Source organism: Geotrypetes seraphini, chromosome 2 (genome assembly GCF_902459505.1).
Source record: "Geotrypetes seraphini chromosome 2, aGeoSer1.1, whole genome shotgun sequence".
Lineage (NCBI taxonomy): Eukaryota > Metazoa > Chordata > Amphibia > Gymnophiona > Dermophiidae > Geotrypetes > Geotrypetes seraphini.
The window spans coordinates 75,916,087-75,933,062 of record NC_047085.1 but is presented as its reverse complement, the minus strand read 5'-3'; the positions used below and the strand labels follow the sequence as shown (position 1 = coordinate 75,933,062).

Below are 16,976 nucleotides of genomic sequence, written 5' to 3'. Positions count from 1 at the left end.
AACGAGTCACAACAAGTTTAGCAAAAATCTTTGCGTTAGTATTGATTAATGAAAGTGGACGATAGTTTTTAACATCAGTTGAATCTTTCCATTCCTTGGGAAGAACGATGATCGTCGCCTCTGTGAACGTGCCGCTTCCCCAGCCAAATGTCCTTGATGAACTAGCCCCACTACAAACAAAAACTAGAACCAGCAGACGATCAGACCAATGGTTTGACAGCGAACTAATCCTACTTAAAAGACAGTGCAGACGATTAGAAAGAAAATGGAGAAAAAATAACCTATACCGCCTGGAAAAAAATTAACAAACAATACAAACTACAACTAAAGGACAAGAGAAAAAAACACTACACCAACTTAATAGGTAATGACACCCAAGTTTCCAAAAAAACTATTCCAAATATTAAAAAATCTAACTAACACTAAACCCTACATGACCACAAACAATACCCCCCCCCCCCCAATCAGCCACCCTCTTAGCAAAACATTTCAGGAACAAAATAACAAATGCAAGAGCTACCCTCAATTGTACCTCATCCCACCTAATTGAATACACAATTCAACCCACAAAAAAAGAATCAACTGCAGCAGACAACATGGTCCCATTTCCCCAGTATACATTGGTCAGAACTCAATAAACTCTACAAAAAGTATAGCCATGCATCCTGTGACCTCAACCACTGCCCACCATACCTCCTAACAACTTCCAGTGCAAAATTCCGCACTCTACTTCTTCTATGGATACAAACCATGCCTTCAGATGGCCTTTTCCCAACCGACCTCAGCGAAATCATCATCACCCCGATCCAAAAAGACCCAAAAGGACCAACTGACCAACCATCCAACTACAGACCCATTGCTTCAATACCTCTATATGTCAAACTAACAGAAGGTCTAGTAGCCAAACTCCTCATCAACTATCTAGAAGACCACAACATACTTCACCCCACACAGTCTGGCTTCAGAACCAACTTCAACACAGAGATATTACTGGGATCCCTTATGGACACAGCCAGACAACATCTTAGCACTGGGAAAAAAATGCTGCTTATACAACTGGATCTGACCACAGCATTTGACCTAGTAGACCATAACATCTTACTGCAAATTCTGGACACAATGGTGAAGGATTTTTCTATTGGAGTATCTGTTTGTAGACTAATAAAAACGGGCAATTGTTTGGTACCTTTTAGCAGTCTATTTTATACCTTATATACCATGGACCCCTGAGGAAGGCGTGTTGTTTGAAACACGGGCCGTGTCGGGTCCTTGGGTTGGTTATAAGGTTGTATACTTACTGCATTTTCTTATTGGTATAATAAACATTGCCTGCATCCTGTACATATCCTGCAGTCTTTGTTTGGTTTTTCCTCGAGGTTTGATATACTGCAGGCTCTGTTGGATTCTCTTTTTTTGTTGCTCTTCGCTTATATTGTAACCCACCATTTATAACTCTTTTGTAATCCGCCTTGAACCGTAAGGTAATGGCGGAATAGAAATCTCTAATGTAATGTAATGTAATAAAAGAGAGAGATGCTTGCTCAGGGAGGGGGATAGGTGGAGTGAGTTGGTTGCTTGGGGAGAGGGTACTGGGAGAGATAGATGGTTCCTCAGGGAGGCAGAGGGGAAGGGAAAGAGATGCTTATTCTGGGAGGGGGATAGGTGAGAGAGAGATATGCTTGCTTGGAGAGAGATGGGTGAGAGAGAGATATGTTTGCTCTCTCCAAGCATCTCTCTCTCTCCTTTCCCATTGAAGCATCTCTTTCTCCTTCCCCTCCTAGAACAAGCATCTCTCTCTCTCTCGCCATCCCCATCACCAAGCAGGCATACATCTCTCTCTCCCTGTCCCCTTCCTTGAGCAAGCTTATATCTCTCTCCTATCTCCCTATCTGAGTAAGCCCCTCGCTCTCTCCACATCATCCTCCCTGAGCAAGCATCTGTCTTTCTATCTCCCCCTATTCGAGCAAATATCTCTCTCCCCTCTCCCTGAGAAAGTATCGCTCTCTCTCCCACTCTTCAAGCAAGCATCTCTCTCTCTCTGTCCCCTTCTCTGTGCAAGCATATCTTTCTCCCAATCCCCCTCAGTGATCAAGCTCTCTCCCTATCCAACTCCATGAGAAAACCTCTCTCTATCTCTCCCCTATCCTCTTCCCCAAGAAAGCATGTCTCTCTTTCATACCCCCTCACCTATCAAGCATCTCTTTCCCTCCATTCCCGAGCAAACATCTCTCTCTTCTCCTCTCCAGGCAATCTCTCTCCCACTCCCCTAGCAAATATCTCTGTCTCCCCCTCCCCAAGTAACCATCTCTCACCTTCTTTTTTTCCCTCTTCCCGAGCAAGGTTCTCTCTTTCTCTCTCTTCCCCATCTCCCTTTCAGAGCAAGCATATCTTTCTTTCTCTCCCTCCATCCCCCCTCCATGAGCAAGCATATTTCTCTTCCCAAGCTAGGATCACTCTCTTTCTCTCTCTCCCTAAGCAATCATCTCTCTCTGCTCACCCTCCCAGAGCAAACATCTCTATTTCCCCCATCCCTCTCCACGAGCAAGCCTCTCTCTCCCCATCTCTAAGCAAGCATATCTTTCTCTCTCATCCATCCTCCTCCCTGAGCAAGCATATCTCTCTATCTCCATCCTCCCCAGGCAAGTCCACTCTTTGTGGAAGCATCTCTTTCTCCCCCTCCCCATGCAGCATATCTTTCTCTCTCCTCATCCCTCTCCCCAAGCAAGCATCTCTCTCTCTCCTCATCCCTCTCCCCGAGCAAGCATCTCTCTCTCTCACTTCCCTTCATTTCCAATCCCCCATCCATGGGATCCATCTCTCTCCCCATCCCCCTCCCTGAGCAAGATCTCTCTCTCTGTCTCTCTCCATCTCCCTCCCCAAGCAAGCATCTCTCTCTTTCCCTATCCCCCTCCCAAAGCAAGCATCTCTCTCTCTCTCCCTCTCCCTCTCCCCCTCCCCGAGCAAGCATCTCTCTCTCTCTCTCCGTTCCCAAGCAAGCATCTCTCTCACCCCATACCCCTCCCTGAACAATCATCTCTCTTTCTCTCGCCATCCCCTTCCCCGAGCAAGCAGCTTTCTCTCTCTCGCCATCCCCCTCCCCGAGCAAGCATCTCTCTCTCCCCATCCCCCTCCCTGAGCAAGCATGTCTCTCTTTTTCGCTCCCTATCCCCTTCCCTGAGCAAGCATCTCTCTCTCTCCCTATCCCCCTCCCTGAGCAAGCATTTCCTCTCCCCCTATCCCCCTCCCTGAACAAGCATCTCTCTCTCTCCACATCCCCCTCCCTGAGCAAGCATATCTCTCTCTTTCCCCATCCCCCTCCCCGAGCAAGCATCTCCCTCCCCAATCCCCTCCCTGAGTAAGCATCTCTCTCTTTCTCCAATCCCCTCCCTGAGCAAGCAACTCTCTCTCTCTCTCCAATCCCCTCCCTGAGCAAGCGACTCTCTCTCTCCAATCTCCTCCCTGAGCAAGCGACTCTCTCTCTCTCCAATCCCCTCCCTGAGCAAGCGACTCTTTCTCCCCAACCCACTCCCTGAGCAAGCATCTCTCCCTCTCACTTCCCTTCATTTCCAATCCCCCTCCATGGGGTCCAGCACCATTCTCCCTTCTCTCCAGCAGCAGTTCCCCCCTTGGCCCTTCCTTCCAGCCCCAACTCCAGCCGATCTCTGCCTTATATTCTTTTCTCTTCTCCCAGTTGGTCCAGTATGTCTGATTTCCAGCCACCTCCCTTGCAGGTCTGATGCCTCCAGCCCACCTCCATTATCCAGCGCCTGCTTCCTGGGTCCAGCACCAGAGTGCACCACCTTCTCTCCCTGCCACTAACCATCTTTCCTTCATCCCTCCCTACCTACTGCAGGCATATACCTTCCAGAGCTATCCAATCCTACACAGGCCTGCTCGTGGCCTTTCCTCCACCGGGTTCCTCCATGTGACACAACTTCCTGTCTTTGCAAAAATAGGATGTTGCATCATAAGGACGGGACGCTGCAGAGGGAAGGCCACAAGAAGGTCTGTGTGAGATTGGTTGGCTCTGGAATATATGTGAGGGAGAAAAGGAGCAATAAGCGTGTTTTTTTCCCTGTGGGAGGAAGGCTTTTTACCAATCCCACAGCATGGTTAAGAGCTTTGTTCTGACATCCGTGCAAAAAACAAACAAACCTGTGTTTCCTGTGGCTACTGCAGGTTCCCTTCCCCTTCAAGCAGGTTCTAGGAGTAGCTTGATGGGTGGTGTAGTGAACTATAGAAATGGAATACGGTGAACTATAGTGGAATATGGGAGCTTTCCAAACCCCACCCTAATCCCACTGTACCTACATATAGTAACACCTGCAGGCATAGGGGGAAGAGTGTGGCACAGTGGTTAAAGCTACAGCCTCAGCACCCTGAGGTTGTGAGTTCAAACCTACACTGCTCTTTGTGACCCTGGCCAAGTCACTTAATCCCCCCCCATTGCCCCAGGTACATTAGATATATTGTGAGCACACCAGGACTGACAAGGAAAAAATGCTTAAGTACCTGAATAAATGAATGTAAAACATTCTGAGCTCCCTGGGGAGAACAGTATAGAAAACTGAATAAATAATTAAATACAGTTGGGTCCAGAAGGTTTTGGGTGGGCTTTGGAGGCCTCACCATAAAATATAAGGGGTGTTATGGTGAGCTGTGTACCTAAGACTTTCATGTAAAGTTTACTGGAGTGCCTCCTAGGGTCCGTCTTCTAAAACTGTTGGCCCCTTTACATCCCAATAACTTGTTTTGTGCATTTTTCTTTTGAGTGTGTTTTTTCAAAAATGGTTAAAAAAACATAAACGCACTGAAGACAGACACATATGAGAAATGGTCATTTTCAAAACAAAAAGGTAGACATTTTCTTGTTTTGAAAATGGTCATGTTCACTACTGGATTTTTGTGCATGTTCCGCAAAACTTGGATTTAGACATCATATCAAAAATGGCTTCATTATGTCCTGTTTGTTCTAAACTAAACTAAACTAAACTAAATCTTAGGTTTGTATACCGCGCCATCTCCACAAGCGTAGAGCTCAGAGAAAACAAAGTTTCTACCTGTAGCAGATGTTTTCTATGGATAGCAGGACATATATTCTCTTTTAATTCTTTATTTAATTATTTTAATGCATTAAACACAATACAGAGCACAATTAGTATTGATGTACTTCATAAGAATAATAAACTAATAAAAAAATAATGCAATTTATCAATACTACAATTAGAGTATTCCCAATCATTATCACACACCTCTCCCCCCCCAGCAGGACATATATTCTCATATACTTGCCCACCTCTGCTGGAAGTTGAATTCTACCAGCTTTTATGTGGCAACAAAGGATAGGAAGGCATGGAAGGTGGATGCTTCTAAAAGCTTTATGAAAAAGAACACTGGGAAGCATCTCTGCACTGGGCTACATTGGTGGCATCATCCACATGTGAGAATATAGGGCTCATTTTCAAAAAAGAAATATGCTGGATGAGCTGCGGATAGTCCCACTGCATATACCTATACCGGTGCCTCAGGGTCATGTGATGGAGCTTCGCAGCTTCATATGCATGATTGTTTTTTTTACATTTTGTGCAATGCTCCTCACGAGACCTGTAATAGATGGCAAGGGACTGCTCGTAGGAAGTGTGGAGGGGGTAGTGGGGACTAGACAACACAGCCTTGATAGGTTGTGAGTTGGTATTACCCTGTGGGTTCAGAGAAAGGAGGACAGATTGAGACGTGGGTTTATGAGCTAGCCCCAAGATTGCTTAGACTCTGTTGGTGGGGGCCCAGAGGAAAGTGATCTTGCATCTGTGGGATCCCTATTTTTGCAGAGGTAGAATGAACATGAGAGGCGCTCATGGCTTCTTGTGTGGTTAGTGTTTTCCACAGTGGTGTTTTGTTCCTTTGTGAGGACATAAGCTGTTCTGTGTATTGGAGCCCTGCCCTACCTGTGTGTAGTGCTTAAACAGGAGTATTGCAATGCTCCTGGGGGTTTAAAGTGTGATACTCACCAGTATAAACTGCTGCAGATGAATCACCACGCTCTCATGGAGACACTGGAGGGGGGTGCAGGGAGTGCACCTTGAAAATATGTCTCCTGTACTAGAGGCACAGGAGCACCTGTGATTCTGTTTCCCCCATGGGAGTAATTTGTTTATGTTTATTAAGGTACTTATATACCGCCCTTTGCAAGACTCTCAAGGAAGTTTTTAAATTAAGGTACTTAAGTATTTTTCCCTGTCTGTCCTGGCAGGTTCACAATCTAGCTATGGTACCTGGGGCAACAGAGGTTTAGGTAACTTGCCCAAGGTCACAAAGAACGACACAGAGATTGAGGGTGCTGAGACTGCACTGCATGTTTTTCTACATGCAGTGCTATATATATACTAATTTTTTAGCCCATTACATTAATGGGTGCTAGAATAGATGTGTAGACTTTTAGCACAATGGGGCGCTGAGGCGTTTCTTTCTCTTTCTTTCTGTCTTTCTCTCTCCCTGCTCCCTTTCTTTCTGTCTGTCTGTCTTTCTTTCTATCTTGAAGACCCTAGGCCTTCACAGATAGACCACTCAACTCTCTCTATGCTGATACAAATAATATGAGTTTAATAATCAAATAGTAATAGCTTACAGGAATAAATCACACAGCATACAGAGTGATAGAGCATACATCAGGCTGGCCAGGCTGATGGAGAACCTCCAATGAGTTCTGAAACCATGGTTCAGGGAGCTTTCTTTTATATGATTCTGGCAGCTCTGGCTCACGTTGGTGCATGTTACATTTCACACTTTCATTGGTTAATTATATCCATTATCTCATATATTAAGCTATGGGTTGGTTAACATAAATTGAGTGATTCTGTGCCACGCCTTTCCTCATAAGCTTCTCCCTCATTTCCCCGTAAATGTCCTGTTACTATACCAAGTTCCTCTTTTGAGCACCTGGGCCTAATGGCTTTTCAGCTCTGTGGTTAGTCTTCTTGTATACTTATGTCCGTGGTTCGTCTTTCCTCTGGTGAAAGTTATCATGTTGCTTGTCTTTCTTCTGGTGAAAGTTATCATGTTGCTTATGTTTTTCATCAGAATTATTTTTCTCTATAACCACATCTTTTGTTTCTAGGAAAAAGCAGAAGTGTCTTTCAGAGTTCACGGCTGCTCTCAGAGTTGACAATTTCTAGTCAGAGAGCCTATTTGCTTTTTCAGCAACCATTTTAGGTCTTAGCTGTACTGGCCTTGCTTTGGCCTGCTATTGCTGTGACAGGGAAATTCTCGGGGGTCTTCACCTGAGCTTACAGGACTCCCCTCCCTCCTCTCAATCTGTATGCCTTTCTTTCTTTCTCTCTCCCTGGCCCCTTTCTTTTTGTCTGTCTCTTTATTTCTCCCTCCCTGCTCCCCTTTTTTTCTGTCTCTCTCCATGCCCCCTATCTGTCTGTCTTTCTTTTTTTCTGTCTCTCTTCCTGCCCTCTGTCTGTCTTTATTTCTGTTTCTCTCCCTGCCCCCTGTCTGTCTGTCTCCTGTCTGTCTGCCTGCCCCCTGTCTGTTTGTCTTTCTTTCTGTCTCTCTCCCTGCCCACGTCTGTCTTTCTTTTTTCTGTCTCTCTCCCTGGCCCCCTGTCTGTCTTTCTGTCTCTCAACCTGTCCCCTGTCTGTGTGTCTGTCTGCCTACCCCCTGTCTGTCTGTCTTTCTTTCTGTCTCTCTCCCTGCCCCCGTCTGTCTTTCTTTTTTCTGTCTCTCTCCCTGGTCCCCTGCCTTTCTTTCTTTCTGTCTCTCTCCCTGCCCCCGTCTATCTTTCTTTCTCCCTGCAGTCTCGTGTACCAGCTTGTGCTTCTGCATGTGCAGCCCTTGCTCTCCCTCCTCGTGCAGCAGTTCTAACAGCTGAGGGGGCTCTGTGAGCCTCGGTGTAGCAGGTGGCACATGGAGTGAGGAAGGAGCAGGGGAGAGTTGTATTGTTCTGCGCATGTGGAGGCGTGGAAGCACGGAGGCATGCTAAGGGTTTTATTATTATGGATGTAGAGTATGTTGCAGGAACGTCCTGATATTATTACCGACGTTCTCTATGGAGGATCATAGAGTGAACGTTTTGCAAAGGATATTTTCAAAGATTGGGGATGTTTACCACTGAACAATGATCCTGGCTGTGGATACTTATTTGATGGACATGTATCAAGGAGATTTTTGAAATGTTATATATTTTTGATGTTTTTTAAAATTATGGCTGCTGAATTTTGTGCATCTTCCACAAGATGTTTAACTTGGAATTTAGACGTCATATTGAAAATGCCCTTCCACATTAACTGCTGTCCTCTGTGGACACCCTGCTGCAGGTGAGTAACTTCACTTTACTCATAGTTTAAAATATTTGGTTATGTTTTTCCTGCAGGCTCTGAAGACTGCAGCTTAGTTAATCCCTTAGTATTACATTGCTAATTTTTTTGAGAGACAAACTGGTAATCCAACTTATGGGTTTAACTTTAGAGTTTGTCTATAAAATACCATTTTGTTTCCCCTGCTTTTCAAATGAGCATATAATTTGAGAGAGGAAAATAAATGTACCTGTATATGTTGTAGTGTTGAAGCTCATGATTGTAAATTACACTGTTAGAGTTACATAGTTTTAGCACCACTATACTTTAACAGAATCATTTGTTTTCTTGTTAAGTTTTAATTTTAAGTCAGACAATTTTCTTTTTAGTGCACAATCTCTGTAGCCAAAATCTTAAGGGATTACGCTGAGCCAGTTTTTTATGATGTGTACCTGTCTTATCCTGGAAACAATGGAGAGCAGAATCTTTGGGCTGTACCAGTATTAAACTTAAATCTTCAATACAATGAAATATTAGTTAACCAAGGTAAGAATTTCATAGTGGTGAGGTACAATTTATTTAAACTGGCCTATAAAAGTCAACTATATTGATTGTATGTGAAATAAATTTTTATGTGATTGAATAAGTTAGAGGATATAAGAGTTAAAAGAAATTGTTGCCTTATTCAGATAAAGAAAAAGATGGTTTAGAGTTTTTAAAATTAATTAATGGTCCAAAAATTCTGGATCATATAAAAAGAAGCTTAGAGGCGCCTATATCATTTAAAAGAATTGCAATCAGCGTTTAAATCCCTTAGAGCTGGATCTGCTCCAGGTGGAGATGGTTTCACTGTAGAGTTTTATAAAACATTTCAAAATACCCTTTTAGTTCATTTATTAAATTTATATCAGATCTAACTAAATAATGATTGCATTACAGGTACTATGGCAGAATCTGTTACTATAGTCTTGCCGAAGCCAAATAAAGATCCCACATTGGTTTCAAATTACATTTCTTTAATCAATGTAGATGGTAAACTTCTAGCTAAGACATTGGCCTTGCGTTTGCTAAGGCTCTCCCTTTTATTATTGGTATGCACCAAACAGGATTTGTTGCTCAGAGACATTCCTCCAATAATACCAGAATGGCTTTTCATATATTAAATTTAACAAAAACCATGAACGATCCAGCCTTCTCTGTATCCTTAGATGCAGAAAAAGCTTTTGATAGGGTGGAATGGATCTTTATGTATCAAGCAATGGATTGGTTTGGTATAGGTTCAGGATTTATACAAATGATTTAATCCTTGTATAGTTTCTCTTTGGCTAGACTGTATATTAATAATAATCTCTCTGAAAGTTTTAGTTTGCAGAGGGGAGTTAGACAGGGATGTCCCCTGTCTCCTTTGCTTTTTATATTGTATTAGAACCCTTGTTATTAGCAATTCAGCAGGCGAAGGAGATACAAGGTATTCCTTATTCAGATCAGGAATATAAGGTCTCTGCTTATGTAGATGATATACTGCTTCATTTGAGGAATCCTGAAGCAACCATTCCATGCTTACTTAATGTAATAGAAAAATTTGGAAAATTTTCAGGATACAAAATAAATTGGAGCAAATCAGAAGTTCTTCCTATTAATGTTTATTGCACAAAAGGATTATTTGAAAAATTCTCCTTTCTATGGAAAGAGGATGGAATAAAATATTTAGGCATTTGGATAAAAAACACATTGGATGAAACAATGAAAGTAAATGAAATTTTTTTATTACAGAAGGTAACAGAAATGTGTGAGCAATGGAATCCTTTACATCTTTCTTGATGGGGGAAGAGTCCAAACTATTAAAATGATGATATTGCCTGTGGTTTGTTATCAAATAGGAATGTTACCAGTTTTTTTTCAGGGGTCTTTGTATAAAAAATTAAATAGTATTGTAACAAAATTTATTTGGCTGGGCAAAACTCCTAGAGTTGCCTTAGTATCTTTACAAAAACCAATTGCAGAGGGAGGGGTAAATTTTCCCAATTTTTATAGGTATCATCAAGCCTATATTTTGCACCAAAGTATGTATTGGGTCCTCCCAGAGCCCATTGAAAATATCCCAGATTGGTTATGGTTGGAATGGCGACTCATTTTTCCTCTGCGATTATGCCATGTTCTCAGTATCAAAATGCCTAGATTATATAAAGAAAACAGATATGTGGAAAACATTACAATATGTCAACAATTTAACACCTATTCCAATTCACAAATCAACAAATCAAACTATATGGCTAAACTCCATGATTCAAATTGGCGGATTGGATGATAGCAGGAATACGTACTTTAGAGGATGTTATATCTAATGGTAAGCTGCTTGACTTTTCACAGTTGCAACATAAATTTGGACTTAATAAATCACAAAGTTTTAGATGGTTGCAACTGAAGCAGGCTATTCAGATGAGGTTCCCTGAATGGAAAAATGTAAATAATCAATATAGTTTGGTATTCTTGTGCTTTCAGGTGGACTTCCTGGGACACCAGGCCACACAGTGGTATAAATTGTTAGCTGGACTGATAAATAAGAAACCAAAAACTGGTCTTAGGGACAGCACCAAATTTCTGCATCTCAATGGCCACGAATCTGGACTTGGAGATTGAGATGTACAATGTCAGCATCTATGAGACAAACTTGTTTTTTTCTGTTACATAGACCATTATGGACCCCTTTTCGGTTACAAAAGTTACCGTATTTTCACGCAAATAACACGCACCCGTATAAAACGCGCACACGTGTATAGCGCGCAGAAATCACGATGATAAGCACAAAAACTTTGGTATAACGCGCTCACTATTATACCGCGCATGCTGCCCGACTCTCCGTTCACCCCCCTGACTTCCGTGCACTGCCCCGCCTCTCCGTGCGCTGTCCCGACTCTCCGTTCACCCCCCCCTGACTTCCGTGCACTGCCCCGCCTCTCCGTGCGCTGTCCCGACTCTCCGTTCATCCCCCCTGACTTCCGTGCACTGCCCCGCCTCTCCGTGCGCTGTCCCGACTCTCCGTTCACCCCCCCCTGACTTCCGTGCACTGCCCTGACTTTCCGTGCGCTGTCCCGACTCTCCGTTCACCCCCCCTGACTTCCGTGCACTGCCCCGCCTCTCCGTGCGCTGTCCCGACTCTCCGTTCACCCCCCCCTGACTTCCGTGCACTGCCCCGCCTCTCCGTGCGCTGTCCCGACTCTCCGTTCACCCCCCCCTGACTTCCATGCACTGCCCTGACTTTCCGTGCGCTGTCCCGACTCTCCGTTCACCCCCCTGACTTCCGTGCACTGCCCCGCCTCTCCGTGCGCTGTCCCGACTCTCCGTTCACACCCCCCCCCGACGTCCGATTCATCCCCCCCCCCCCGGCAGGACCATTCGCACCCCCACCCCGAAGGACCGCCGACTCCCCGACAATATCGGGCCAGGAGGGAGCCCAAACCCTCCTGGCCACGGCGACCCCCTACCCCCACCCCGCACTACATTACGGGCAGGAGGGATCCCAGGCCCTCCTGCCCTCGACGCAAACCCCCCTCCCCCCCAACGACCGCCCCCCCAAGAACCTCCGACCGCCCCCCCAGCCGACCCGCGACCCCCCTGGCGACCCCCACGACGCCCCCACCCCCCTTCCCCGTACCTTTGGTAGTTGGGCCAGAAGGGAGCCCAAACCCTCCTGGCCACGGCGACCCCCTAACCCCACCCCGCACTACATTACGGGCAGGAGGGATCCCAGGCCCTCCTGCCCTCGACGCAAACCCCCCTCCCCCCCAACGACCGCCCCCCCCCAAGAACCTCCGACCGCCCCCCCAGCCGACCCGCGACCCCCCTGGCGACCCCCACGACCCCCCCACCCCCCTTCCCCGTACCTTTGGTAGTTGGCCGGACAGACGGGAGCCAAACCCGCCTGTCCGGCAGGCAGCCAACGAAGGAATGAGGCCGGATTGGCCCATCCGTCCTAAAGCTCCGCCTACTGGTGGGGCCTAAAGCGCGTGGGCCAATCAGAATAGGCCCTGGAGCCTTAGGTCCCACCTGGGGGCGCGGCCTGAGGCACATGGGCCCAACCCGACCATGTGCCTCAGGCCGCGCCCCCAGGTGGGACCTAAGGCTCCAGGGCCTATCATGATTGGCCCACGCGCCTTAGGCCCCACCAGTAGGCGGAGCTTTAGGACGGATGGGCCAATCCGGCCTCATTCCTTCGTTGGCTGCCTGCCGGACAGGCGGGTTTGGCTCCCGTCTGTCCGGCCAACTTCCAAAGGTACGGGGAAGGGGGGTGGGGGGGTCGTGGGGGTCGGCCAGGGGGGTCGCGGGTCGGCTGGGGGGGCGGTCGGAGGTTCTTGGGGGGGGACGGTCGTTGGGGGGGAGGGGGGTTTGCGTCGAGGGCAGGAGGGCCTGGGATCCCTCCTGCCCGTAATGTAGTGCGGGGTGGGGTTAGGGGGTCGCCGTGGCCAGGAGGGTTTGGGCTCCCTTCTGGCCCGATATTGTCGGGAAGTCGGCGGTCCTTCGGGGTGGGGGTGCGAGTGGTCCTGCCGGGGGGGGGGATGTATCGGACGTCGGGGAGTCGGCCGGGCAAGAGGGCTTGGGCTCCCTCTTGCTCCGATCGTGGATGCGGGTGGGAGCGCGTGCGAGTGGTCGTTCGGGGTGGGGGTGCGAGTGGTCCTGCTGGGGGGGGTGAATCGGGCGTCGGGCGGGGTGGGAACTATGTTTTAAAACTTTCGTATACCGCGCTCACGCATATAACGCGCGAGGGGTATGCGCGGTAGGTAAAAACGCGTATAACGCGCGCGTTATATGCGTGAAAATACGGTAGATAGCTCTAAGTCAAATAAATGTTGGCATTGTCATCTCGAAGTAGGGACTTTAGATCATTTATTGTTCTATTGGCCACTTATTTTGGCATTTTGGAATTCAATATGGGGCCAAATAAATTGTTTATTGGAAAATCCGGTGGCATTGTCTAATGATACTGTGTTATTTGATATGTCAATAAGAGCTAAAAGTCAAATATCATCTAAGAACAACAGACTTTTATTAATAATGACAGGAGTCCTCATACAACAAATTACAAGCAATTGGAATTGGAAGAGACTTAACTATAGTTTTTGTGGAATTCATTGTGTCATATGTATAAAATGGAAAGAACATTAGCCATTCAGAAAGGGAATTTTAAGAAATTTCAAGAGATTTGGGAGCCATTAGCAAAATATTGTAACGTCTAATCATTGTTTTCCCCTATAAACATGCATATCCGGGAGGGGGGAGGTTTGATAGGATAATAAATTTAGATACAGTGATACCTTGGATTACGAGCATAATCTGTTTCAGGAGCATGCTCGTAATCCAAAATGCTCGTTTATCAAAGCGAGTTTTCCCCATAGGAAATAATGGAAACTCGCTTTGATACGTTCCCCCCCTCATGAGAACCGGCATTGCTCCCCCCGAAGGTCCCCCCTGCGATCCGGCACCCTCCCTCCCACGACCGCCCCCCCCTGCGATTGGGCACCCCCCCGCCACTTCTTACCGTCATCTGGGCACCAGCATGTCCTGTGCGTTGGTGCCGGTGCCCAAAGATCGGCCTCCTCTTCTGCTGTGCCTTGAGCATCTGCACATGCTCAAGGCCTGCGAGTTCACGTTCCATCTAGAATGTGAACTTGCAGGCCTTGAGCATTCGCAGATGCTCAAGGCCCAGCAGAAGAGGAGGCCGATCTTCGGGCACCGGCACCAACGCACAGGACATGCCGGTGCCGGTGCCCAGATAACGGTAAGAAGCAGCAGGGGGGTACCCAATTGCATCGGGGGGGGGGGGTGCCGGATCATGTCGGGGGGAGGGTACCGGATCGCAAGGGGGAGGGTGCCGGATCATGGGGGGGCGCTCGTAAATCGAGCCACGCTCAGTTTCTGAGGCACCGATTTTGCAAATGTTTTGCTCATCTTGCAAAACACTCGTAAACCGAGGTACCACTGTATATTGAATTGAGGGTCATTATAGAAATTATATGTCAGTCATTGTGATTGTTTAGGAGGGAGGGGGGAAATAATTTTGAAATAGATATTAATAGAATATTAAGTGTGATATTGAAGTAAAAAATGTTGTAAGATTTGAAAAATAATAAAGAATTGGGGAAAAAAAAGAAACTGGTGCCTAACCTGGAGGAATCAATTGAAATATTTTAAGTTATAATTTAAACTAGTCTTATAGCCCGTTACATTAACTGGTGCTAGAATATATGTGTGTGTGACTCTCTTTATTTCTTTCTCTTTCTCTCTCTCTCCTTAGCCGCTTTCTTTCTTTCTGTATTTCTTTTTCCTTGGCTGTCCATCACCACCCCTCACCTGCTCCCCGTGTCCATTCTCCCTTCCTTTTACCTCCCCTGTGTCCACCACCACCCCTTTACTGCTCTCCTTATGCAGCAGCAGCCCTTCTCCCTTTGTTTTACCTCCCGCCTGTCCAGCAGCACCTTCCTTCTCCCCCTGACCAACATTAGGCCTCCGTTCCTTTTTCTTCACACCCCCCCCGTCCATCAGCACCTCTTTCCTTCTCCCCCTGTCCAGCAGTAGGTGTCCCTTCCTTTTTCTCCCCCCCTCCTCCTTCTTATCCCTATGATACACTTACCTTGCTCTGCCCGTGATCAGAGGCTCCCGACAGCCGCCCAGTTGCACCCATTGGAAAAGTTCCCTCTGCGGCATCCCGCACCCCTCCTGATGCGACTCCCGCTGTCCCGCACCTGCCCCTGTATTTTTCTTCTTGTCTTTCTGTGTCCCTTCCTCCCTCTGTCTGTCTTTCCAAAGCAGCATTTCCTCCCTCCACACCAGTTCCCTGTGCACCTGCCCCTGTGTCTTTCTGTGTCCCTTCCTCCCTCTGTCTGTCTGTCTGTCTGTCTGTCCAAAGCAGCATTCCTTCCCCCCACACCATTTCCTGTGCACCTGCCCCTGTGTCTTTCTTCTTGTCTTTCTGTCTCCCTTCCTCCCTCTGTCTGTCTGTCTGAAGCAGCATTCCCCCCCCTCCATTTCCCTCCCCCCACACCAGTTCCCTGTGCCTGCATTAGCGTTTCCTCTACCCTCTTTCCCTTCCCACAGTCGCGACTACAAATGCGGGTCCGAGTCCTTTGCCGCCCCCCTTCCCTTCCCGCGGGCCCAACTACATATGGCGATTCAAGCAGCGTGTGCTGCAGTCTTCACACGCTGCTTCGGGTCCTTCTACTGGCCTGATTTACTCTGGCACGTCCGGAGCAAATCAGGGCAGTAGAAAGGCCCGAAGCAGTGTGTGAAGAGTGCTGGACACGCTGCTTAAATCGGCAGTTGGGCCCGCGGTAAGGGAAGAGGGGGGGGCGGCAAATGAGTCGGTCCCAGGCAGCGGAAAGTTGATGGGCTCCTCGGTGGGGGCGCTGAGTGGCCACGATCCCTCTACTCCCAGACCCCCCCCCCCCCGGAGGAACGGAGATCGAGTTGCCGCCATTTTGAAGATCGTTCTGCCCTGCTCCTTGCCTTAGTATATTTTTAAGTTGAAAGACACGGTGGCGGCGGCTCCTCTCAAGATCCCCAACTGCATTGGACTTCCGACGCAGGTGGGGATCCTGAGAGGAGCCGCTGCCTCGTCTTTCAACTTAAAAATATAGCAAGGCAAGGAGCAGGGCAGAGCGAAGAACATTGATTCCCATAAGATCATCCGCCTCGGGGGAGACAGCCGCCACGTCCGACATCAGCCTCGGGGGAGGAGAGAGGACTTCAGGCAAGGAGCAGGGCAGATCGCGGGGGAGGAGAGAGGACTTCAGGCAAGGAGCAGGGCAGATCAAAAAACAGCACGGGCTGACAGCCGCTGTGTCCGACATCCGTCTCGGGGGAGGAGAGAGAGTGTTTCGGTCTGAGATGCTGTACATCTCACAGAAAACGGACGCACGCGATGGAACTGCGCATGCACGGCCTAGCGTTTTATTAGATTAGATTATCTTTTTAAATTATTATTGGTTATTTGTTTAACAGGTAAAGATGAAAGTTCATTTAGTGGCATAAACTGTAGCTCCAGGGATGATAGATAATAGTATATTTTTTGTAGCGGTCCAACATCAACAGATGTGGGGGGCATTGTTGGATGACAGCAGACTTGAAAGAGATTTGGGTGTGCTGGTGGATGCATCACTGAAGCCATCTGCACAGTGCGCAGCAGCCTCGAAAAAAGCCAACAGGATGCTGGGCATCATAAAGAGGGGCATAACAACCAGGACGCGGGAAGTCATCATGCCATTGTATCAAGCGATGGTGCGTCCGCATCTGGAATACTGCGTTCAATATTGGTCGCCGTACCTCAGCAAGGACATGGCGGTACTTGAGAGAGTCCAAAGGAGAGCAACGAAACTGGTAAGAGGGCTGGAACACTGCCCATACGCCGAGAGGTTGGATAGGCTGGGGCTCTTCTCTCTAGAAAAAAGGAGGCTCAGGGGAGATATGATAGAGACCTTCAAGATCATGAGGGGCATAGAGAGAGTGGATAGGGACAGATTCTTCAGACTGAAGGGGACAACAGGTACGAGGGGGCATTCGGAGAAACTGAAGGGAGATAGGTTCAAAACAAATGCAAGGAAGTTTTTTTTCACCCAAAGGGTCGTGGACACTTGGAATGCGCTACCGGAGGAAGTGATCAGGCAGAGTACGGTACAGGGATTCAAA

At 47.4% G+C, this 16,976-nt stretch overlaps 1 protein-coding gene across 1 annotated transcript in view; it reads left to right on the top strand.

Annotated features, from left to right (window-relative positions):
* The window catches only part of TMEM67 (transmembrane protein 67), a 959,807-nt gene that overhangs the window by 445,837 nt on the left and 496,994 nt on the right, over nucleotides 1–16,976 (top strand). Inside the window, exon 17 of the mRNA XM_033932787.1 lies at nucleotides 8,687–8,843. Coding sequence (XP_033788678.1) covers nucleotides 8,687–8,843 — 157 coding nt within the window. The remainder of the gene's footprint in view (nucleotides 1–8,686; nucleotides 8,844–16,976) is intronic.